Genomic DNA, 23,668 nt, shown 5'->3' on the forward strand with positions numbered 1-23,668 from the left:
AAACAATAAATAACAGAGCAATCAAAGCATCACAAAGCATAACATGGCAATACGCGGTGCTAGAGGTGATCTAACGCGGCAGGAGGTGATGCCGACGAAGAGGGCAAACATCCGGGAAAGTATTCCCGGTGTTTCGCGTTTTCGGACAGATGAACCGGAGGTGGAAAGTTGCGTGTTCGATATGCTAGGGGTGTGTGGCGGACGAACGGGCTGCGTATCCGGATTTGTCTCGTCGTTCTGAGCAACTTTCATGTACAAAGTTTTTCCATCCGAGTTACGGTTTATTTTATATTAATTTTCAATGTTTTAATCAATTTTTGGGGTTATTATTAATTCGAAAATTAACTAGCTAAATGCTACGGGTACACGTAAGTGTACCCAAAGGTGTACACATGGGGCTGACTGGTGGGGAGAGGGGGCTGAGTCAGCAGCCCAGTCAGCAGTCAAAGTTTGACTGTTGACTGGTCAAACTGACCAGTGGGCCCCCTCTATCAGTGATACAGTTTATTTACAGGTTTTATTTATTTAAAAATTAGTCTAATTAGTAGGTGGGACCGACCTGTCAGTGGCTGGGTTAATTAACAGAGTTAATTTAAACTAATCCTAATTAGTTAAAGTGGGGGGTCCACATGTCAGTGGGGGTTTTAGGGCCGGGGCTAGTGGCTAATGACCCTGGGCCCACCTGTCGGTGCCCCAGGGAGGTCCAAACCGCGGCGGCACGCCGGCGACAGAGCCCCGGCGACCACAGAGATGCGGAGGGGTTCGGGATCGCGCCTCCCGCGTCCATTCGACGCGCGGCCAAAGGGGATCGGACGCGGGCAGCGCCGCGCGTCGCCCGGTGGTAGTGGCAGCAGCAGGGGAGGCCGAGGTTGGCCGGAGCGGCGACGAAGGGTCGCGGTGGCGCTCGGGTGAGCACGAGCGCGCGGCTACAGCTCGCTTTCGAGCGCACTAAGCGGCTATGCGGGGCCTACGTGGTGCGGTAGGGACGGCGAGCATGGTCCCATGACCGTTAGGTCATCGGAGACGCACCGGCGATGAGCCAGGCGGCAGCGAGCTGCGGCAATGGCGGAGCTAGCAGCAGCAACAGCAAATCGAGGGGGAGGACGGAGGGGGAAACGCGGCGCTGCTCACATCGATGACGGGGAGTTGCTCGGGGAGGCGCTGGGTGCAGCGGAGCGGTGGTAATCGTCGGTGAGATCCGGGTCGGGGCCGGGGAAGAAAGGAGGGCGTGGCGTCGATGTGATGCTCCCCGACTTGATCTCCTCCTTGGGTTCGACGAAGACGACGAGGAGGAAGCTCCAGGACGCGGTAGCGCAGCGCGGGGTCGACGATGTCCGCGACGGCGACGATGGCACGGCGACGAGTGCATCGGGTGCGGTGGAGAAGATGGGGGAGAGGGCGAGAGCGAGTGGAGTGGCAGCGGAAGTGGCAGAGGGGATCGAGGGGGCGCAGGCGGCGTCCTTATCCCTTCCGGGGGGCTGTAGCGGCGCGGGACGACGAGCTGGTCCGTCGGCGACTGCGGGCGCGGTCGGACGAACAGTGGGGGCGTGGGGAGAAGACGACAAAGGCGGGGAGGTGGCAGCTGGGCCACCTGGGCCGGCCGGGTGGGCTACGGCCCAGGAAGTAAAATGGGGGGGCTTTCTTTTTTTCTGTCTTCTTTTGTTTTGCTTTTCCTTTTCTGTTTTTCTCTTATATTTCTTTTCTGTTTTTGCTCAGTTTAAAGATATAGGCCTTATATAAAAACATGGTTTCTTCATGAAAAATAGTTAGGGAATATTTTCAATACATCGAACATTTTTCCTTAATAGTTTGAAGAAATAAATTTAGACTTGTTTTTTTGGAATTTAGATTTGACCTTAGTTTGAACAAGTGAGGTTTAAAAAAGTTTAATTATGATGACCTGGCATGATTAGCAAGGGTTTACTGTAGCTTAACAACCGGGGTGTCACAAATCTCCTCCACTACAAGAAATCTCGTCCCGAGATTTAAGCGGTGGAGTAAGGGGGGGAGGTGCTGGTAGTGAAAAACCTAACGAGTGTTCTCGGTCTTTGATGCCCTTTCGAAGAGGTTGATCCATAACGTTGATGTTTTCATACCTCTGCTTCAGGTCAACATGATGAAGTCATCATCCTTTCTTCAGAGTCTTCATCGTACTTACGAATAGTAAAGGGGCAGCCCCACATCGATAGAATGCTATCATGGGAAATCATCTAGGGGTTACCCCATGAATGATCACGAGAGTAACTCTCGAATAGATACTTAAGAAAATATCGAGAGTAAAGTAAGAAGGTACCATGAGAAGTTTCCAATGGGCAGGCAATCGTTGGATGGCCTAATCAGAAGGTGATGGGGGTTCAGAGCAACGAGAATAAGTATTGCGTCTGATACCAGTATAGATCAGTAGGACGGTGGTCCGTGAATTACATACGAGGCCACACGCGATGAATAAATTTGGGAACAGGGGGTGCACAGGAGAGTCAGGTTTTGATCCTGTGGAACTGTGGGTTATGGGCCCACCATGTGGTTAAAGTAGGAAGGGCGGTGACATCTTGCACGATCATGATAGCAAGGCATGTCAGAGGGTAGCCTGTCAGTTATATGTCAGCAACATCGCCGGTACCAAGGGCGAGGGACGAAGAGAACCATTTTCCTGCTCGTTGAAACGTGGCGGACCAATTGGCAAGGTTCTCGTCCATCAGTGGTTACCGGAATGTCACCAACAATAGTAACAGGGTCTTACTGACAGAGTTGTACACCGAGGTGTTTGCACATGCAGGGAATTAATACTGCTTAGATCATAATGATCACCAGAAACGTTAAACCAACCAATGGAAAGGAAAATATGATTATCAGATTAAACAGAACAATGGAAAGGAAAATGTGTTTAAACACACATTTCAGGGGTATATCCTTCCCAGGGACAATGGTTAGAAGAGAACCATTTAGGTTAGGGAAGAGGAAGTTCATGACATTACCCAAACAACGGTGTTTGAATAATTGATAACAAAAATTTAGTATTGTGCTTCAATGTTTTTATTGAAGATCGGAGTACCACAGACATGCTTCGAGATAGCATTGATATGGTCTTCAAGCAAGGTCGGACTTTGGATACACAAAGGATCCATCAGGAACAACTTATAGAATAAGTCTCACAATTTCCTCCAGGAAGAATGGTTATCCTTGCAAAAGGAATTGTAATGATAGGTCCTCCATCCAGGGGGGGTGCTAGGCATGACATCATGTTACCCGGTCACATAAAGACCAATGTTATAACTCTCGGAAATATGTCCCAACCATCATATCTGACCGAGATTCAGATCTGATTGGTGTCAGGATAACTCAGACTCGGGATGCCTGAGAAGAAAGGTGCAACACAAAGTGACGAGATGACATTGTAAAATTCTCGGGAAATGAACTATGGGAGCGGGTTCCTGAAACAATAGTTCATCGTTAAACCAAGGAGAGGAGGGGGGAGGTGGCTGATGGGCTCAGCGACAATTCATCGAGAATCCCAAACTGATGGATTTCCACAATAATGTGAACAAGAAGATGACACTTGTCAATTCAAATGATATAATGTTGTATGCTCGAGGAAAAACATACACCATCAATCATTAGTTGAAAGGTCTAACCGAAATATGACCTTAGGCAGCAAGATCAATGTTAGAGTGACGATTCAATAACCAACAGTCTAAGGACGAACTGTCGATCGTTAACTTCAAAGCAATAGGGTTGCTAGAAGTTCAGAACTCAAGCAGCATCGTTAGCATATTGGTATCCCGGTTAAAAAAACAACACAGGGACCAAGGAAGAATGGTGATGGTGAGAAGTATCATCATACCGAGAATTTCTAAGAGTGGAGCAATCCCTACAACATTCTCGACATAACAGACAACAATACTTCAAGGCAGAGCACAACACTAGCTGGAGAGCAAGTTGTATTCATAATGTGGACAAGTTCGCGATGAAATGGAGTCTAGGGTGTTGTCGATGATAATAAAAATCTTCGAGGGCGAGGAGGGTATTTCTCATCATGAACACAGTTGACATCTCGGAAGAAGTCAAAGTATTGAAGGTGATCCGACACATTTGCCGGGAGGTTTCAAGAGGATGCAATCAAACAACAACGGCAACAAGCAAGGAAATGACGAAGTGGCAAGTTATAGGATCAATATATAAGATGCAAGCTCGGAACCAAGGTTGCCTTTCAAGACAAGCAACATGATGTTGAAAGCTCGACGTAAGCCGTGCTCACACACTGAAGAATTCGTGCACCAGAGAAGGACGAGGTAGCATAGTCAAAGATAGCAAGACCAGGATGCAGCCGATAGTCTAGGAATGACCAGATTGAGTTCAGAATTTCCTAGTAAAAATACTAGGGGTATTTGATTTGTAGTGCGGAATGATTTCACTAGTCGGTGTCCTCGGTTGACAACAACCCAGAACACATAGAGGGGTTACGACAAGGAAAGACATTACTTCAACAAAGTTAGTAAGATGTGGTGCAATGGCGAGACATCTTCGAGGTACCAGGGGGTAATACTCGAAGGTAGAACATGATAGAAGTATCACCGGGTCATTGACCTATGACAGTAGATACTTCAACATTGCCAAAAATAGACGAGGCACTGGAAGGGATTCCCATCAGATATATTAGTTCAGGACAGCATGGTCGGAACCATAACTGTAAGGAATCAATTTCAAGAATACCGAAAGAATCATACAGCTGGATAATCATTTTGCAAGAAGCTTCCGAGACGGTCTACATCATTTTCATGGGCATGAACACAAAGTTCAAGGTCGACTCCCACTTCTTTAATGCATATAATTTCATTCACCTCTCGCTTTGATATAACTGTAGTGTTGGAATTTTATCTGGTAGAACACCGGAAGAGTATGACTTGTGAAAACTTTCGGGTTCTCACGGATTAGGGGAAGGCATAGGCTCAACCCATCGGGCATCTTAGTAACATATACCACAAGTCTCAAAAGTAAATACACAAGCTCGAAAGTAGAGCATGGTTGGCCAAGCAGAGGATACAATTTACCAACGGCACCATGTATCACGGGAAGAACTCACAAGGTGATTGAATATGAAGGACACTGTCAGATGACAATCCAACAATGGATCGGGCGATCCACAACGGAGCTGATGTGAGTATCGGTTCTCACTCAGAGGAAGAAAGAATGCAGAGGCATCAGATTCAAGAATCACCTGATTAGTCTGATGCTTAAATAGAAAGAAATTATGGTTTCCAAAACGAAGGATCAGAAGCAGACGCTCTGATCAAGGATGGATAAGTTGAAAACACTTAGTTGGACAATCAATAAAGGTTTGAATTGCCAAGAAACAACTCATGTCCGGAATGACGTCTGAGTCGGAAAGATAATTTTAAAAAGGATACCCTGATGACTATGTGCGTACGCACCTTGAATCACTAGGCTCAAAATGACTAAGACAAGGGATGTTATCAAGGACTACTAGTCATATGGGATTAACCATAATGCAAGCAGGCAAGAATTTCTAGAATAACAGGCTGCAGAGGATTTTCAGAAGATCGAAAAGTATTTCAAAGACTTATGTGAAACACATGAACAACTGGGGATGAGCAGATACTCGGTAAGAGCGAGGAATTACCCATAGGGGTAATCCTGTGGCAAAGAACTGCAAGGCAGTATCTCAAAGGATTTTCAGAACAATAGAGAGAATTTGGGGTATCTTGTAATAACAAGATCAACGGGAAATGATTGTATGAAGGACAAGTGTACGTGGTTATCCATAGGGGTTTATCGATGGAAAGGAATTGCAAAAGCGATGGCACAAAGTCTCGAGAGAACATCGCAGAGTATCTTCGGGATCCTTCGGTGCATCAAGCATTCATCTGGAGTGAGGGCTCTCCGGGAGGAAGTAGTTACGAGAACCTAGTGTTAGAGTTAGCAAAATCATTTAACCCGAATAGAAGAGAGATCAGAGTCCCAGAGTAAAGGTCGAGGAGTAAAAGATCCTAATACCACCCAATGGCGACGTGGGCCCGTAAGCCACACAGCCAAGTTAGTAAAAGGCTTTGCAATGTCTAGACTCTACTTCGGCCAAGGAGTGTGGAAGGGGGATTCCTACAGGCAGTTGGCTCTGATACCAACTTGTGACGCCCCCGATTTGACCGTACACTAATCATGCACGCAAATGTGAACGATCAAGATCAGGGACTCACGGGAAGATATCACAACACAACTCTACAACATAAATAAGTCATACAAGCATCATAATACAAGCCAGGGGCCTCGAGGGCTCGAATACAAGTGCTTGATCATAGACGAGTCAGCGGAAGCAACAATATCTGAGTATAGACATAAGTTAAACAAGTTTGCCTTAAGTAGGCTAGCACAAACTGGGATACAGATCGAAAGAGGTGCAGGCCTCCTGCCTGGGATCCTCCTAACTACTCCTGGTCGTCGTCAGCGGGCTGCATGTAGTAGTAGGCACCTCCAGGGTAGTAGGAGTCGTCGTCGACGGTGGCGTCTGGCTCCTGGGCTCCAGCATCTGGTTGCGACAACCAGGTAGAAAGAAAAGGGGGGAAAGAGGGAGAAAAGCAACCGTGAGTACTCATCCAAAGTACTCGCAAGCAAGGAGCTACACTACATATGCATGGGTATATGTGTAAAGGGCCATATCGGTGGACTGAACTGCAGAATGCCAGAATAAGAGGGGGATAGCTAATCCTGTCGAAGACTACACTTCTGGCAGCCTTCATCTTGCAGCATGTAGAAGAGAGTAGATTGAAGTCCTCCAAGTAGCATCGCATAGCATAATCCTACCCGGCGATCCCCTCCTCGTCGCCCTGTTAGAGAGCGATCACCGGGTTATATCTGGCACTTGGAAGGGTGTGTTTTATTAAGTATCCAGTTCTAGTTGTCATAAGGTCAAGGTACAACTCCGGGTCGTCCTTTTACCGAGGGACACGCCTATTCAAATAGATAAACTTCCCTGCAGGGGCACACCACATAACCCAACACGCTCGATCCCATTTGGCCGGACACACTTTCATGGGTCATGCCCGGCCTCGGAAGATCAACACGTCGCAGCCCCACCTAGGCTCAACAGAGAGGTTAGCACGTCGGTCTAAATCCTATGCGCACAGGGGTCTGGGCCCATCGCCCATTGCACACCTGCACGTTGCGTACGCGGCCGGAAGCAGACCTAGCCCCCTTAATACAAGCGCGAGCTTACGGTCCAATGCGGCGCGCGCCACTCAGTCGCTGACGTCAAAAAGAGCTTCGGCTGATACCACGACGCCGAGTGCCCATAACTGTTCCCGCGTAGTTGGTTAGTGAGTATAGACCAAATGGCCAGACTCGGATCAAATACCAATATCTCGTTAAGCGTGTTAAGTATCTGTGAACGCCGACCAGGGCCAGGCCCACCTCTCTCCTAGGTGGTCTCAACCTGCCCTGTCGCTCCGCCACAAAGTAACAGTCGGGGGCCGTCAGGAACCCAGGCCCACCTCTACCGGGATGGAGCCACCTGTCCTTTCAGCCCCCTCATCAGAATCACTTGCAGGTACTCAACGAGCTGACCCGACTTTAGTCACCACATGTGTCATGTATGTAAAGTATATAGTATATACCCGTGATCACCTCCCTAGTGATCACGGCCCGATAGTATAGCATGGCAGACGGACAAGATAGGGCCACTGATGGAACACTAGCATCCTATACTAAGCAGTAGGATAGCAGGTAAGGGTAACAACTGTAGCAACAATGATAGGCTATGCAGCAGAATAGGATTAACCGAAAGCAGTAACATGCTACACTACTCTAATGCAAGCAGTATAGAGAAGAATAGGCGATATCTGGTGATCAAGGGGGGGGGGCTTGCCTGGTTGCTCTGGCAAGAAGGGTTCATCGTCGATGTAGTCGATCACAGGGGTACCGGCAGCGGTCTCGGGGTCTACCGGAAAGAAGTAACGGAAGGGGGACACAATAAATAACAGAGCAATCAAAGCATCACAAAGCATAACATGGCAATACGCGGTGCTAGAGGTGATCTAACGCGGCAGGAGGTGATACCGGCGAAGAGGGCAAACATCCGGGAAAGTATTCCCGGTGTTTCGCGTTTTCGGACAGATGAAGAGGGGGAAAGTTGCGTATTCGATATGCTAGGGGTGTGTAGCGGACGAACGGGCTGCGTATCCGGACAGATGAACCGGAGGGGGAAAGTTGAGGGTTTACTGTAGCTTAACAACCCGGGTGTCACACTCCTATATGGCGACCAGCGCGCACCCCCACGCTCCCCAGCGTGCCCTCATGGGCTGGCTCATGTGCGGGACGGGAAGCCCATTCCTTTTTCCTTTTTTATTTTTTTATTTTCAGCCTTTTCCTTTTTTTAAAAATAATTCAGAATTCTAAAAAGTTGCACATTGCGAAAAAATGATCGAGAACTCAAAACATGTTCGGGAAATGACAAAGCTCATGGATTCAAAAAATGTTCGTGTATTCGAAAAAAATTACAATTTTAAAAAAGTTCATAATTTTTTATAAAATGTTCAAAAAATGTACACAATTTCAAAAAATGTTCGTGAAATTACAAAATAATTTATGATTTAGAAAAATGTGCAAAAATTTGTAAAAAAAATGTACAGGGATGTAAAAAATATTCATGATTTCAAATAAATGTTCATGAATTTGGAAAATGTTCATGATTTCAAAAACTGTTCACGGTTTCAAAAAAGTTCATGAATTTAAGAAATGTTCATGAATCAAAATTTGTTCACCATTTATGAAAATGTTCACTTATTTTAAATATGTTCATAATTTCAGAATAATATGAAAATTTTCTGAATTCATTGAACAAAGTTTGAATTCAAAAAATGTTCACCCGATTTGAAATAAATGTTCGCCGATTTGGAAAAAAAATCTCGGATTTCAGAAATTGTTTGTGAAATTTGGAAAGAAAAAAAGGAAATGGAAATGAAAATTTAAAGCTAAAGGAAAAAACTAAAGTAAATAAAGAAGAAAAGTAAGTAAAATCGGGTTTGTAAATAAGTTTACATATATTGTTCATGTATTGTTCTGTGAAAATGCTTACTGTTCATGTATTGTTCTGACCCAATTTGTCTTTTCTGCTGAGAACTACTCATATGTCCAAATGATTGAAATTTGAAGCGCACCTCACGCACCAAATTATCCTCCATGCAAAAAAATGGAATTTTTTGAAAAAAATAATATCTTTTGTGAATTTTCTCTTCACCGGATGCAGATGAGCCTGGGCTCAAAAATGGATATTCGTAAACTTGGATTTCGAATGAGGCTACTTAATATGAATCTACTAATGCACTACTACAAATTGAGGTTTTATGTCTTATTATATTCCCGAGACGTGTTCCAAAGATGTTTTATTGCTCCAATTACGTGTTAGTTTTTTTTCATATTTACATATAGTCGAAATAAGTTATCATTGCTCAAATTATGTTGGAACGGTGATGTTTTATTGCCCGCATTATTAGTGGAGTGTCGAAATGTTGTTTGATTATTGTATTGCCACCAAAAACTACATTCAAGCAGCATACCTCACATACAGGCTACCAAACACAGTCTCCGCCCAGCATGTATGTTCAGGTGCAGGCTACCAAATAAAGTCTCAGCTCAGCATGTTTCATCACATGCATCGCTACCAAACAACAATAAATGCATGTCTCAGCATGTCTACAGTCAACATGTCTCATGGGGAAACAACCGTACTAGGGAGGGAATGCAACCAAACATGCGCTTAGAGATTAACCAGGAAATACTATCAGATCTCAGAGGCACATTATATTGTCCTCTGTTACAAACGTTGTTTTGGTATACTAGAATTTTCGGTAGAGATCGATTAAGGTTGAACATACACCTAGAATAAAGGGTTACACTTTTCACAGCTAAATAATGGATTATGCCTTGAATTGTCGGTTTGGTGTAAAGAAGTTTCACCGGTTTTCTTACCGGCACTAGGTTGTCGAAGGTCACACTCCTTACATGTTCATGAGCTTCCTAGAGATTACTCTATCTCATAGACTATGAACAACATTTAGACTCATATAGGTATGTTCTTCCAAGGATCGCTCTGTAAGATAGCATCTTGCTAATACAAGCCTTAGAACACATTAAGACAAAGTCAACCTACCATATAGATTGTGAGAGTAGTGCGTCTTCAACGGATTGGGTTAATAGGGTTACTCTCCTAAGTTAAACAGTAGCTTGTTTTCCTAGCTCCTGTTTCACGGGATCTCTGATCACATAGGTTGCTTTACCACCATGAAAAATCATGTGGATCTCATACCCCTCTTTCTTGATGCATTTTCTACCACGTTTCATGGTAGACCTTTAGTGAAGGGATGTGCTAGATTCTTAGCCGATTGGATGTAATGCAATTCTGGTGCGGCCATTGGCTCGATGGCTGCTCCATCTCTGAGATAGCACCGACTCACCTCCCTCATCCCCAAGAGGATCTATCGCACCCGCATGGTCTACGAGGCCATACCAAACAGGGCATGGATCTAAGACATCCATCCCTCCCTCCCTCTCTTCTTGCGGGGTATCTCTATAACCGTTTCGTTAGTTCTCTCTCCCCTGTGAGCAAGCATGTTTCTACAATGTAAAGACACTGATCAATCGTCAATGACACACAGAGATAGCTTCAAGGTTAAAGTACTCCATTACAGCGGCTGGAGACGGTTTCAGACAGAGATATGCTTTGCATGAGCTCAGCCAGGCTTTCCATGAGTGAATTCCAAATCCAGCTTCTGCCACAAAATTTTAATATGTTTGTGCGTGGTAGATGCAAAGATTATGCATGTTTCTAAATCCGCGCAGGTTATATATTCAGATGTTCTAAGATATGGAAATTTCTTTTGTCGCTTTGGTTGATTAGTGTTAGAAATGTAAGGGACAATCTATTGGCGCAGCATTTGGTTGGTTCGTGTGCTTATCAAGTGCGCGGTTGCTCCCTCTGCAACGAGATGAACGGTAACATGAATGAAGCAGCAAGTACCACTTCTATAACCGACGGTAATCTTGTACACTGGGAACATCTAGTCTGTAAACAACTAACACAAGTATGTACAAAGCTCAAGTCCAGCGGGAAGCAAGCAAATTTGCGTCCCAACAATCAAATATAAACCTATTTCATCCTCTTCGATACTTCTTTCAGCATTTGGGCGACCGAAGGCGAAACTGTAGATCAGTCATCACTACTCGGCAGCATGGACCCGGTTCTTCCTCACATCTCTTATTCACTATACTCTGAAGAATAGGATGTTGCATCATCGTCGTCGGCGTTCCCCGCTCCAACCTGACTACCACCACCGTCATCATCGTCGCCGTCATCACCAAGTTCGTCATCCCCGCTCATCTCAGCATCATCGTTGTCTTCGTCCATAGGTTGCTCAGCATCATAGTCGGCCCCGTCCTCCTCGCCCTCCTCATCGTATTCATCATTATCTTCTGACTCCGAATCCATCATCTGACGGGGGCTGGATCCAGAATTGTCCCTTGAATAATCTGGAAGCTGCTCATCGTAATCCTCGTTCATGGGCTCGCCATTTTCTTCGTCCCCTTCTGATTCATCTGATTGAGATACTGAGTTGTCCTCGTCATCCTCGGCATATGCTCGTCTATCCAAGCCCCACTCTTCCGCACCAGAGCTCTGTGGAGAATGCAGAGTCATAGGCTTTGCATTACTTAGCATGCCAAAGGTTCCCAACAAGTTTGCCTTTGGAATTGATCTGGCTCCAAGCTCAACTGGCTGCCTAGGCCTAACAGTTCGAAGTCCTCGTCCCCGTCCTCTTCCACGACCTCGGACACTGCCACTGCCACTGCCACTTACAGTGATACTGCCACGTCCACGTCCACGTCCTCGCCCGCGCCCACGGCCGCGACCACGCCCACGGCCTCGGCCAGCTTGCTTATCTGTGGTTTCCTTATAAGACACATTGTTGTCATCCCTGAACTCAATCCTGGGAGAGCTGCCAACACCTCTTGGGACCCTGCCACCACGACTGAGGGATCTACCTCCCCTGCCACGCCCTCGACCTCCTCGTCCACGGCCTCTAAGACCATTGCTGGGAGTCAGCTGCGCTCCAACATGATGATCAAAGCCAGGAGCTCCCACCAGCCCCATTTCTTGTTTGTTCTTAACAGCAGTATATCTCGAAGGACCCTTCTGCATAGAAGAAACAAGGTATGATGAAAAAAGAGCGTTAAGATATCCAAACAAATCATCGTGATGTATCAACACATCACATAATTGAAGGCATCAAAGATGACACCTCATTACCAGCAAATCATGCAAATACCATGAAAACATATGCAATAATAATAAGGCAAGACACTCACAATGAAATCCCCAGCTTCTCGCTCTTTATTTAATCCTGCCTTTTGATCAAGCGTGTACGAGAGGGAAGAATCAAGGTCTAACAGCCGTAATGTAACAGCAGCAGCAGTGCTGGGTACCCATGGAAGTACAGCAGCAGATCCAGAACATGCAATAGAATTCCGACCAGCAAAATCTAGTGTATTTGAATTAAGCAACTCAGCAGTCGTTTCAAAGTTAGATGACAAGTAATCCCTTTTTAGTGCACCTTCCAGCACAGTTAACAGCTGCAAAAACATGACGACAGCAATATTTCAGGTGGGCAAATACAAACATGTATAAAGGTTCCTGCTAAGTTACTCTCGCTATTAAAACATGGTAAAGTAGCAACTGCTAGAACATTTAGGCTGGCAAACTGAAGCAAGTTGGTGGTGATGGAATCCTTATGGTTTAAAGCAGTATCGATCTAACTATTAGAGGGACTTAGATGACTGTCAGCTCTTGTCTAAACTATAATCTACATCACGAGAACTAAAGCAGCGCATGTACAGTTCATTGGGTGAAATAATTTCCAGAATGTTCTTTGTGGACAAGTGGATCCGATGTGAGGACCCTCTCAACCAAACTAAATAAACTACTTGGTGCATTGAGTACTAATGATAAAACTCAAGGCAACTGTGTCTACCAAACAAAAAGAAACTACTTGGTGCATCGACTATAATAGAAAGGGAAAGGATGGGGAACCTGGAAAATTTCTTCGTTGGATGATGTAGAAAACAACTTAACACCCCATGATTTTCGATATCCATCTGTCCAAAATGGTTGGAGAGCTTCTGCTGGAACCGAGGCCTGAGATACAAAATGCTAACAACTTAAACAACAGAGCTACTAGAAACAATCACAATAGGAACAGCAGGTCAATGACTAAAAACATGTAATTACCAACCTCAACGGTAGCTAACAGCAGCTTCAGCAATCTCGGTCTTATGGGAACAGAATCATCTGATATTTGTATCTTCCAATTAGGATCGGTTCTCCGTTTCTCCTCACATTGTGATGTATGTTCCGAGAGACTGTGAATGGATTTGAATGTCTTGTGGCAAGACGAACAGTGCGTTTCTTCAGCTAAATAAATCTGATAGCAATAATCACAACCATGTATCAAATCAGAACACCGTTTCTTTCCATATTTCATGGCACATGTGGACTGATGATTGTTGCCCTCCCACATCCACTTCAGAAACATACATGCCCTCTTGGAAATAGCAACCTTCTCAAGATCATTACGCCCGAGCTCTATCTTGAAAGAATCCGAGTATGCCACTCCAGTATCAGAAACGACACCTGAAAGGGTGCTGCATGGACTTCCAAATTCATTACTATGATTTGGGCTAATGATTTCACTACTTCCATTTCTCAAATTCCTTCCAGCTGAGTGTTCTATAGTGGCACACTTTATCCACCCTATAGCATCCTTAAAGGTTGACTCGATGCTTTGCAACATTGAATGCAGATGTGACTCCCGGATGCCACGAGTGTCGAGGGAAGCTACTAAAGCATCAAATGCCTGCATTTTACGGCAAGACATCATGTTAAAACGGTGAGTCTAATTCTGCAGATACATTGTAAATGAGATAATGCAGTTGGTTGTGTAAAAAAACACAAAAATCTCTTTAAGAGTGACGTAGTACATAATCAGTTAATAAGAATTTATGTCCACTTGCTAAATGATGGAGGAAGATGAATGATAATCACTCTAATAAGTATCTACTTTTTCAATAGATCAGCTGCTGTTAGCAGTTCAGAGTTGATTGGCAGCATATGCTCCAACACCAGTCCAAACACCAAGGGTAGTAAACTTAAAGAAGAGGTCAGCAAGTAATAATCAACAATAAAAACTAGTTAGAAATTCTCATTTCAAGCTGGTCACAGAAAACTCAATTTCTAGCTGGCACCAGCAGAAATCAGTGCATCCGAGTAATACAGCACAACACTGGCTGAACATTCACAACAATCTTGAGAAAGGAAGTATTAGAATGGGAGAGGAGAAAGCAAATAATATCTAAAAGCCATTCGATCGAGTATAGATAGATGGTTTATGTCATCCAACAAAAATAGTTTTCAGAAAGACACCGTGAGCAATTTCACTTTACTCTGATCAATTGTGCCCTCCCACAGCCCCACCCTCCAATGATATAGATGCAATCCATTTAACTTGAGGTAACAATTCTCTCTCGTATTTGAATGTCATGTGTTCATACTTTAACATGATTGCATAAAGTAAATTGCACAAGCAATGAAGTGACTGATTAACAGATAGAAGGACAAAATGAACCAGCTGAACTGCATCATGTGTCAGCTTCTATTGAGAATATTGGACGACAGAACTGCATTTTTAAGAGTTAAGAATTAAAAAATACCCACCTCAGCCGAGTCAATGAGCCTCCAGTATCCATCTCTAGATTCAAAGAATATTCTTCCAGACCCAGGGTCATTGGATGATACAGAAGTAGAAAACTGCCAATACCGATTCCGTCTTCGATCTTGTCCAAGAGGCAATGATCTGTAGACATACAGCTGTTCTGCCTTGTGACCTATGAAGGATTTCAACTGAGATCGTGTTTTCTCAGATGAAGCATATTGCTGAGCAGACAAGCTCTCTGGGTTAGCATTGGATATCCTGCTTACACCATTCCCCTCATGAACCATATTACCAGCATTAAGTTGACATTGTTGGTCGACGAGCAAATCATTGTTTACTGAGCTGGCCTTTCCACCGTTCTCTTTGATGAGATTATGTACTGGAGTAAGAGTGCATTCACCAACATTATTTCCTTGATCCACATCAGCCTTCAAATCCGTGCAAGGATCATGTTGCATTCTGCCTGCAAACTCTTCCCTTGAACGCCTTCTATCAAGTTGTGACTCTGCCCACATTTGCTTTTTTAAAGCATTTGCTGCCTCAAGACGTTCCTGCAAAAGTGCAGTCACTTGCTCAGATGCCGTTCAATGGGAAAATATCAAGATATAGAGATTAGGCAAGATAAATACCTCCAGAATTGCACGCATAGAATTTCCTTCAGTGGCAACACCAATCAGTGCAACCAATGCATTGAGGCGTTCCTCCACACTAAGATCACAGTAGTCACCTTCAGCTAGCCCCTGAACCCAGGATTCCCCTTGGTTACTTTCATCAATCTCTGCGTCTTGTGAAGCTCCAATGGGTGGATCACTTGAAGTACTAACTGCAGTGGACTTATCTACCATACGCTGCAAGCCACTTGGAGATTTACTGTGAGGGCTTGATGGCATAGATGGGTTAATCACACCTTTTACTTCATCATTTATGTCACCAGCTGCAATTGGCAAGCCAGCATCTTTTGCTCTAGCTACTGAAGCATTGACATCTTTTTCCTCTATATTCACTTCATCGCCATCAGGATCATCATCGGCCTCGTCACATTCAGAATCATCATCCCCCCTTTCAGCATCCTCCACATCCTTTTCCACTTCTTCACACCCCGAAAGTGCATTCTGAAACACCCTTATTTTTTCCCTTGCTTCTGAGAACACAGCCTCAGAATCAGCTGGGTCTTTTCTATAAGGAGTTTTAACACAATATGTCGAGGGCGCGGTTCTTTCAAAAAGCTTGGTATCCCTTGACAATGCAGCAGATATAGATGCCTCAGGTGTCTTGCTTGTTGTAAGGTCCCTAAGTCCAGATCTCTGAAGGGATTAATAATGAAATCAAGAAGGTCGGATAAGTAAACAATATCAGGTCAGGGTTAGTTTGGAAGAAAAACTGAGACGCAGATGTACCTGAATTTTTTCTGCAACTTCCAGTATCGAGAGACCTTCGTCTCCTTCAAGTGATAAAACATGGAAAGCAGCAAATTTTACCGTTCCAGGTGTCAGACGGTGCCTAGACCTGCGACGGTTGGTGTAGCCCCTTTCTTTCATCAAAGCAGCAGATTTCACAGCTGCTGAACCATTTCGCAGAGTGGAAATAACATCCGCACTATTTCGGCCCTGTCAACAAATTTTGCATTAATTTGGTCAAAGTTCTCGAGTATATACACTCTTTTCTAGCCATGAAGAACAAAAGAGCACAAATTGTAGGTTCATAAAAGCTATAGAGCTGCAAATATGTACTCTTTAAGTTTCAATTATCATGAACAGCATAAATACTGTCAGTTATCATCCAAGATAATCAGGTGTCCTTATAAAACTAAGAATTGCACATGGTTTGATGAGTATAATAGTATTGTTTACTCCCATCCACTTAGCAACAACCACTTGAGGTTAAGTAGACAGTTCTCATAAGTACCAGGGTTCTAGTCAGATGGTTTTATAGTTCACATGGACACAGCCCGTATTTCATAGTAAACATGGACACAGCCCGTATTTCATAGTAAACATGGACACAGCCCCATATTCCATGGGGTCATAGACTTTTTTGTCACTGGGGTCATATACCTTTTTGTAACTGGGGCCATATATACTTTGTCCTACAATATACTCCCTCCGTCCCATATATTGTGGAACAGAGGGAGTAGCTGTCAAGCTAATATCATATGTATATTGGAAACTTTCAAAAGTCAATACCTCATTATCGTCATGGTATACATCTTCAGTCCTTTTCTTCAACTGAGGCCCAAAACCAGCAGATAAACCAAATTGGCGCAATATTTCAGGCCACGTAAGATAAGTCAAGTGGCGCTGCCAGGTAAGTATGTTGAACCCCCAAGCATATGCCTAATAGCAAGAAATCAGATGTGTTAAATTATAGATAAAATTGGTTCTGTGCGGAACAAAATCTATGTTATAGAAAAGGAGGAGATATGCACACACACCCCTTCAACAATCTGTGGATGTCCACCTCCGGGATTAGCAGAACTGCTCTGATTCACTCCGGAAACAACTGAAGAAGTCCGGGCAACATCCTCAATATCTTTTATGATGGATTTCAGCACAGCAACATGCAATTCCCCCAACAACCTTGAGTCCTGCCAAATGAATACCAGCAACCAACAGACAAAGTCAAATTTCATAAAAGGCGCAGAAATAAAATCTCTGAAAACTTAATCATGATCCAAGTCCAACAGTCAAATGCCAGTTCAGTCTTACTCTTTAGCATCCAACAGTCAACGTATGAATGAATAGGGTATGAAAACCAAGGAAAGAGGAGTAAACGAATGGAGAAGTCTAGGGTCTTATTCAAATATAACCAGCATCGTATAGCAGGTGCGCATCTCTCAGCATTGATTAGAGTCAACAGTACAAAGTTTCTGTTTTAGCATCATAGATCGGGCAAATAACTTACATAATCATGAAGAGATTGCACAAACTCGTCGAGTGTGAATGATGGAAGCTCAAGTACATCCGCAAAGGTAAAAAAGAACTTCCACACCTGAATTTCATAGAAAGCAGCTTCAGTTAAAAAAAGAATACACTCTAGCATATACTTTGAAAAGAAGGTCCTGTCATCGTTTTACAAAAAATCTGCAGATTAACGAAGCAAGCAAACACATGTACAAGATTCTTTTTCATACACAATTGCCAAAGAAGCATGTGTAGTAGTAGAAGAATAAAACTTTCTAGAGGAACAATACGATGACAGAAATTGTATTCTTTACACTTCAGCTTTACAATTGTGCCCTTCGTTTACACAGGGCAGCAAGATTTTTAAAGTGCAATTTTCAAGCTTCCGTTTGCCCATCTTTGGGTGTGTGGTTGTGGGTGGATTGCTGGTGAGAGGATTTAGGGGACAAAAGAAAAAAAAGTTGAAGAATCAGATCAGGAAGTACCATCAGAAGGTTTCCAATGTTACTCTCAGAACTTGTCCATGGCTTTATTGAAAATGGCACCTTCAACCTCACAGCTTCAGTAGGAAACTGTGTCAGCATTCCTGCACAAGGATAAACCACAATTCAGATGTTGCATTAAGCTGCTACACTTCAAGCTTAAACAGAGCCAAAGTAGCAAGCAAAAAAAGTTCCTCTTTTTTGTGATATTTAACTCAACCAAAGAAAGTGTTCATATGATATAGCACCAGCTAAGCAGTAAATAATCATGAGATCACTTGATCTACTCCCTTGGGTTCCCTAAAAAAGCTGTGCTGTGAACAAAGCCAAGGTAACTTTTAAACATTGACTAGCAGTATCATTGGGCATATTTAGACTGGGTGCCTCTAAATCATATGTGCAAATTTCTCTTGAAAATTACTTTCATACCATATAAATTAGTAGGTTGCATACCATGCCACTGTCCAAAGTGACAGCTATTATATGATACTAGAGGGAGTATCTGTTTTCACACTTATAATGATTTTAATATGGGAAGGGTAGACTCCCTTGTGCCTTAAAATATTGAGCATCAATGAAATTTATTTCTTTAGTAGCTTCCTTATTAGGAAAAAAAAGTTAACAGCAGGCAAGGCTCAAATGTTTGAACAATTAAATATATTAAATTAAACTAGTCCAAATTATTTTAAAAAGTACTCCATTCTTATAATATATTGATAACCCAAGTAGCAGCAGAACTTCCGGCTGAAAATGTACTAGGAACAGGTAGATCATAAATTTCAAGTTGATAATCCTTTTGACATAGAACTTGTCTTTGGACATACAAAAGATAAGTCTAGGTACCCAATTGAGAAAGAGAATGTTCAGTATTAAATCGACATATGCTTTTTCTTTTCTTTTTCTGAAACAAAAACGAAGGAACCAAAGGCAGTGCACAGTCCATAAGCATAGATCCAGGAATCTAGTGCAGACCTCTAAATGAATCGAGTTGCTGCAATGTGTCACTATCAAGAGAAAGCATCGAGGGCAACCCTTTGCTTCGTGAAACCAGTTCCATTAGTTCTAACCGTTCATCTTCCATTAGTTCCATGTACTCCCGTGCAATTCTACGTGCTGTAGCCCTTTCATTAGCAGCCTTTTGTCTTGCAGCTTCTTTCTCCTTTCGAAGCTCCTCTTTCTGCTTTAGTTTTTCGGCCTGTGCAGAGAACAGGTTATAAACTGAAAAGTACAAGTGGTCTAATCTCTATGACTGATGCATTTATAGTTTAGGAGCCAGTGAACTAACTCTCAAGGATTGTTTCACCAAAAACTTCTCCATGCGCTTCTGTTCACGCCATTGTTCCTTCTGGAGTCTCTCTTCTTCCCTCTGTTTTTCGCGCATAAACCTCTCCTCTTCTTTTTTTCTTTCACGGTCATACCTCTCAACTTCCTTCCGCATTTGTTCTTCTCTCTGCAAATATATTAGAATGTTAAATGTCTTACCATGAAAGACACAATTGACCTTCTATAACATGAACAAGGAATACCTTTTTCTTCAACACATCTTGCTTCTCGAGTTCCTTTCTTATCCGTTTTTCTTCAGCATCAACTTCCTTCGCAATCTTTGATTCTTCATTATGCTGGAGTAAATATGAGAACAAAGATCATACATCAACTCACATGATGTGTACAAAAAAAATGGCATCCATGAAGCAAAAATCATACTTTTCGCTTTCTATCCAGTCGATATGCATCATCGTGATAATCCACTCCTTCAGCGGATGCAAGGGGATTTTGAAGTCCAGCAACCTGAGGAATGCCAAACTGGCCTTCAATTGGAGCAGGACTAACATCAATATTCGAAGCCATCTCATAATCTGTGGATCCCGACAGGGAGATCAATGGTTTTCCATGTTGATTTAAATGGCTAGAGCCAGATACTTGACCATCAAATGCATAGCTAGATGCTTTCTCAGCACCATGTACTAAGCGTGATCCTGTAGACAGAGAAGATATCCTCGAATTTGAAGCTTCCGCTGAAGCATCATAAAAGCACGACTGGCTTGTTCTCTCATATATATCGCTAGTGTGTTCTGGAAGAAACTGGTACTCATGTACTGCCCGTGAAGGAAGATGAGAAGAATTTCCAGACATGTACTTCCTCTTCCCGGTAACTGTACTTGAAACAGAAGGGTCTATGCTTGGCAAGAATGCTGATGCCTGCAAGGAAAAAACAGAATAAAAATACTGTCAAACTAAAAACAACAAGGCAAGCAGAAAACAGAACAGGAGGATACAGCTACTGTAAAATTGAGTATGAAGTATGAAAGTACAAGTGTGATGTGATCAGTCATGAGAGAGGAACACATGTTTGTAGTAATCAAGCTAACAAGGACCACTCATCCACGTATTGGTCCATAAACAGAGCAGAAGATACTTCTCTCGTTGCACTATTCCCTTTAATGCAACAATATATATACAAGGAATAAACTCAAAATTTTCCATTTAATGGAGCCAAGGGTAGCAATGTACAGTTACTGCAAAAGGCCATGCCCTGTACTTGAGTCAAATGAGCAATCTACATCACTAAAAGGACAAACCAAGAGATAGAAGCTCCCACACCAGGTGGGGTCTGGGGAAGGATTATATGAGGCAAGCCTTGCCCCTGAACAATGCAGTGCAGAGAGGCCGCATAGAACCCAGGACCTCTTTCTTGGCACAATTGGGGAGTACTTCCACCACTGCGCTAACAACCACATTTACACATGACAATAGTAACGTAATTTCAAGCAGTGGTACACAAGCAGGGTCATATGCAATATTATCAAGAGCAAAAATTAATATATGACATCAAATCCGAAATTGACTTCATAGGTCCATCGATGAAGTTCCAGTACAACAACTTACTAGTTTACATACATTATAAAGTCATTGTGGCCATTTTACAAAGACGCCATAAGGTAGGCTCTGCGCAAATAATTAGCAGTTGTCTCTAAACCATATAATTTCCTTGGTTAGGCTGCTCACATGATTGGTTAATTTTGCCTTTGAGCAGCTAATCGGGTCAACAAGGCCAGAAAACCATAAAGAATATACATCATAACATATATCATTAGGCCTAGCCTGTTAATCCCAAACTTGGCCCCAAAGCCAGTTGGGACAAATTCGCACAGATACTACACGCAGCCAGCTTTCAAGATTAGCCATGATGATTTCGCCATGTTACATGCAGCGCTACTTAGGCTCCAATATCTTCATAAGTAACTATGGTGCATCAAATGCAAATATGCAAGTAGTGCCTCAACAAACATTTGAAGTATTCAGAGGTGGCTCTGCATGAAAGACAGTTCGTTCCTTGCAGGCAAACAGGGATATAAATGAATAAACCCTCTCATCAAACAGTTTATTATGAATGCAAACTGGGATAGACTAGTTAACCTTCTACTCAGACCATCTACTCGGTAACAGGGGTGCAGCTCAGTGACTGCCAAAATTAAACATGTGCCTGCAAATGCACTGAAGCATACCTTCATGGGCTTGGGATCGTGTGCAGAAAATACACTGGTCTCATGTGATCGATAAGGCTGCTTCCGCTGCTCTGGAACTACTCCACAACATGACAAGAGCAGAGTTCAAGTCAGAATATCGATAGTATATACTATACAACAACAACAACAACAACAACAACAACAACAAAGCATTTAGAATATTGAAAGTACCACACAAACAATTGGCATCAACAGCAACACTACAAAACGATACAGTATCTAACACTTGCGTGAACACAAAAATAATTCAAGTTCATATCCACCTATATTTACTCATTTGTGCCATTAAGTATGCAGACATACTAGGCACAAACGAAGAAAAGAAAAAGGGAAGCACAATGGGCATAACACTCATACCAACAGGCATAGGCGCTCCGAATGCACCAGGAGGAAGCGGATCAAAGTGATCGCCAAGCACTGGCCCATCCTCCCTCAGCGGCTCTCCTATGAGCTGCTGCACGGTCTCGATCGCCCGGTGCGCGGCCCGCGTGAGCTGCACCGGCGCCTGCGGAGGCAGCATGACCGGATGCGCCTCGTAGTACCTCCTGTCGACCTCGGGAGCAGAAATCCTCGGCACGGCAGACGAGCGGCCAGGCCCTCTCCGGGAGCTGCCGCAGGGCAGCAGCAGCTGCTCGCCGTACGTTGGCTCGGCGTGCGGGTGTGGCAGCGAGTGCTGCAGCACTGGCGGGGGCGCCAGGACCGGCACGGCGACCTCCTCGTCCCGCTGCTTGGTGGCGGGCGGCGGCCTGCGGTCCTTGAGCCTCCGGTGGCAGAACCACATCTGCAGCTGCCTGTCCGTCAGCCCCAGCTTCGCCGACAGCTCCACCCGCTTGGCCTCGTTAGGGTACGGGTCATCTGCACCATCACCAGAAACAGCGCTGATTAGATCCTAGGGAAAAAACTCACGAGCGCGCCTGCATACTTGGATCGAAAATCCTCTGAAAAAAACACTAGCGAAATTCAGAGAGGGAAGGAAGCGTGGGCGAACCTGTGTAGGTCTGCTCGAGGACCTCCAGCTGGTAGGGCGTCTTCATGACGCGCCTCGCCGTGGGCTTCCCGCTGGATCCAGACGCGCCGCCGGGCCCCGCGGAGGGCGCCGAGGACGAGGCCGGCGCCCCCTCGTCCCCTCCGTCGCCGGAGGAGTCCATCCCCCCCTCTGCCGACCGAATCGAACCCTAGATCCGCCGAAACGTAACAACAGCAACCGCCCTCACGCCCCCTCGGACCCCGCGGCCGCGGACCCGAATCCGGACCCGCCCGGCGACGGCCCGCGGCGGGAACCACAGGAGCGCGAGGGAACCGGAGGATGAAGGGGAGTGGGACGGCGAGGCGGCGACTGGGATTGGGGGAGAGGGGCGGAGGAGGAAAGACGGGAGGCCACGGGATGGATTTGGATTTGGATTCGGGTCGCTGGACGATGATGCTGCCGCTGTTCCATGCTACGACTAATAAAAACCCCTCCTCCTTTCCGCTCTCTGTTTATTATTTGCTCCTTCTCCTCTTTGCTTGCTGTTGTTAATGGGAATAATGACGCGCGGATTCGCCCGCGATCGATCCAGCGATCGATGGTGGCCTCTGGCGCGTCTGCGTCTGGTGGAAGGAAGGAAATTTCGTATCTGCGGAGGGGTGGATTTGGACGGGGCGGGCGCGTGCGTGCGTGTTCATAGGTTGTTCCTCGCGCCGTAGAACTGCCGCTGGATCTTCTGTGGGTGGGGTGGGGAGCCATGGGTCCGCGCCCGGGGGTCAGTCAGATGAGTAGGATGCCTCTGGGTCAAGCCAGTCGGTCAGGTCAACTCAGACGGAGTACTGTACTCCTTTTTTCGATGGGAAAATATTTCGAAATAAAATATACACAACATATTTTTATTTTAAGAAAAAGAGACACCCCAAGGACATTAATAGTACGAGACTAGTAACCATGCGAGTGCCACCCACATCTAATTCAGTAGTATATTGCGACTCCTCTTCCACTTCGATTAGTCCTCCCTTTG

The 23,668-nt window shown here is 44.5% G+C and overlaps 1 protein-coding gene across 1 annotated transcript; it reads right to left on the reverse strand.

Moving 5' to 3' along the window:
- Positions 1 to 11,002: 11,002 nt before the first annotated feature.
- On the reverse strand, positions 11,003 to 23,450 carry LOC109747567 (homeobox-DDT domain protein RLT2). Its single transcript, XM_020306605.4, has 18 exons — positions 22,666 to 23,450; positions 22,035 to 22,532; positions 21,657 to 21,733; positions 19,855 to 20,349; positions 19,677 to 19,769; positions 19,436 to 19,600; positions 19,123 to 19,345; positions 18,154 to 18,254; positions 17,670 to 17,756; positions 17,200 to 17,352; positions 16,952 to 17,101; positions 16,166 to 16,375; positions 15,398 to 16,072; positions 14,771 to 15,319; positions 13,293 to 13,913; positions 13,091 to 13,195; positions 12,370 to 12,633; positions 11,003 to 12,196 (listed from the first exon to the last, which is right to left on the reverse strand). Exons 1-18 carry the CDS (start codon positions 22,823 to 22,825, stop codon positions 11,264 to 11,266), a joined length of 5,559 nt encoding a protein of 1,852 aa, XP_020162194.1. The 5' UTR covers positions 22,826 to 23,450; the 3' UTR covers positions 11,003 to 11,263.
- Positions 23,451 to 23,668: the final 218 nt, after the last annotated feature.

This window comes from Aegilops tauschii, chromosome 1 (genome assembly GCF_002575655.3).
Source record: "Aegilops tauschii subsp. strangulata cultivar AL8/78 chromosome 1, Aet v6.0, whole genome shotgun sequence".
In the NCBI taxonomy this organism is placed as follows: Eukaryota; Viridiplantae; Streptophyta; class Magnoliopsida; order Poales; family Poaceae; genus Aegilops; species Aegilops tauschii.

What these genes read in the sequence shown, in the direction of transcription:
- LOC109747567 (XM_020306605.4), bottom strand. Translation starts at nt 22,825, where the DNA reads ATGGACTCCTCCGGCGACGGAGGGGACGAGGGGGCGCCGGCCTCGTCC. An exon ending in AAGATGTGTTGAAGAAAAAG is followed by an intron (nt 19,601 to 19,676) that starts GTATTCCTTGTT and finishes ATATATTTGCAG; the next exon opens with AGAGAAGAACAAATGCGGAA. An exon ending in ACATTGGAAACCTTCTGATG is followed by an intron (nt 17,757 to 18,153) that starts GTACTTCCTGAT and finishes TATGAAATTCAG; the next exon opens with GTGTGGAAGTTCTTTTTTAC.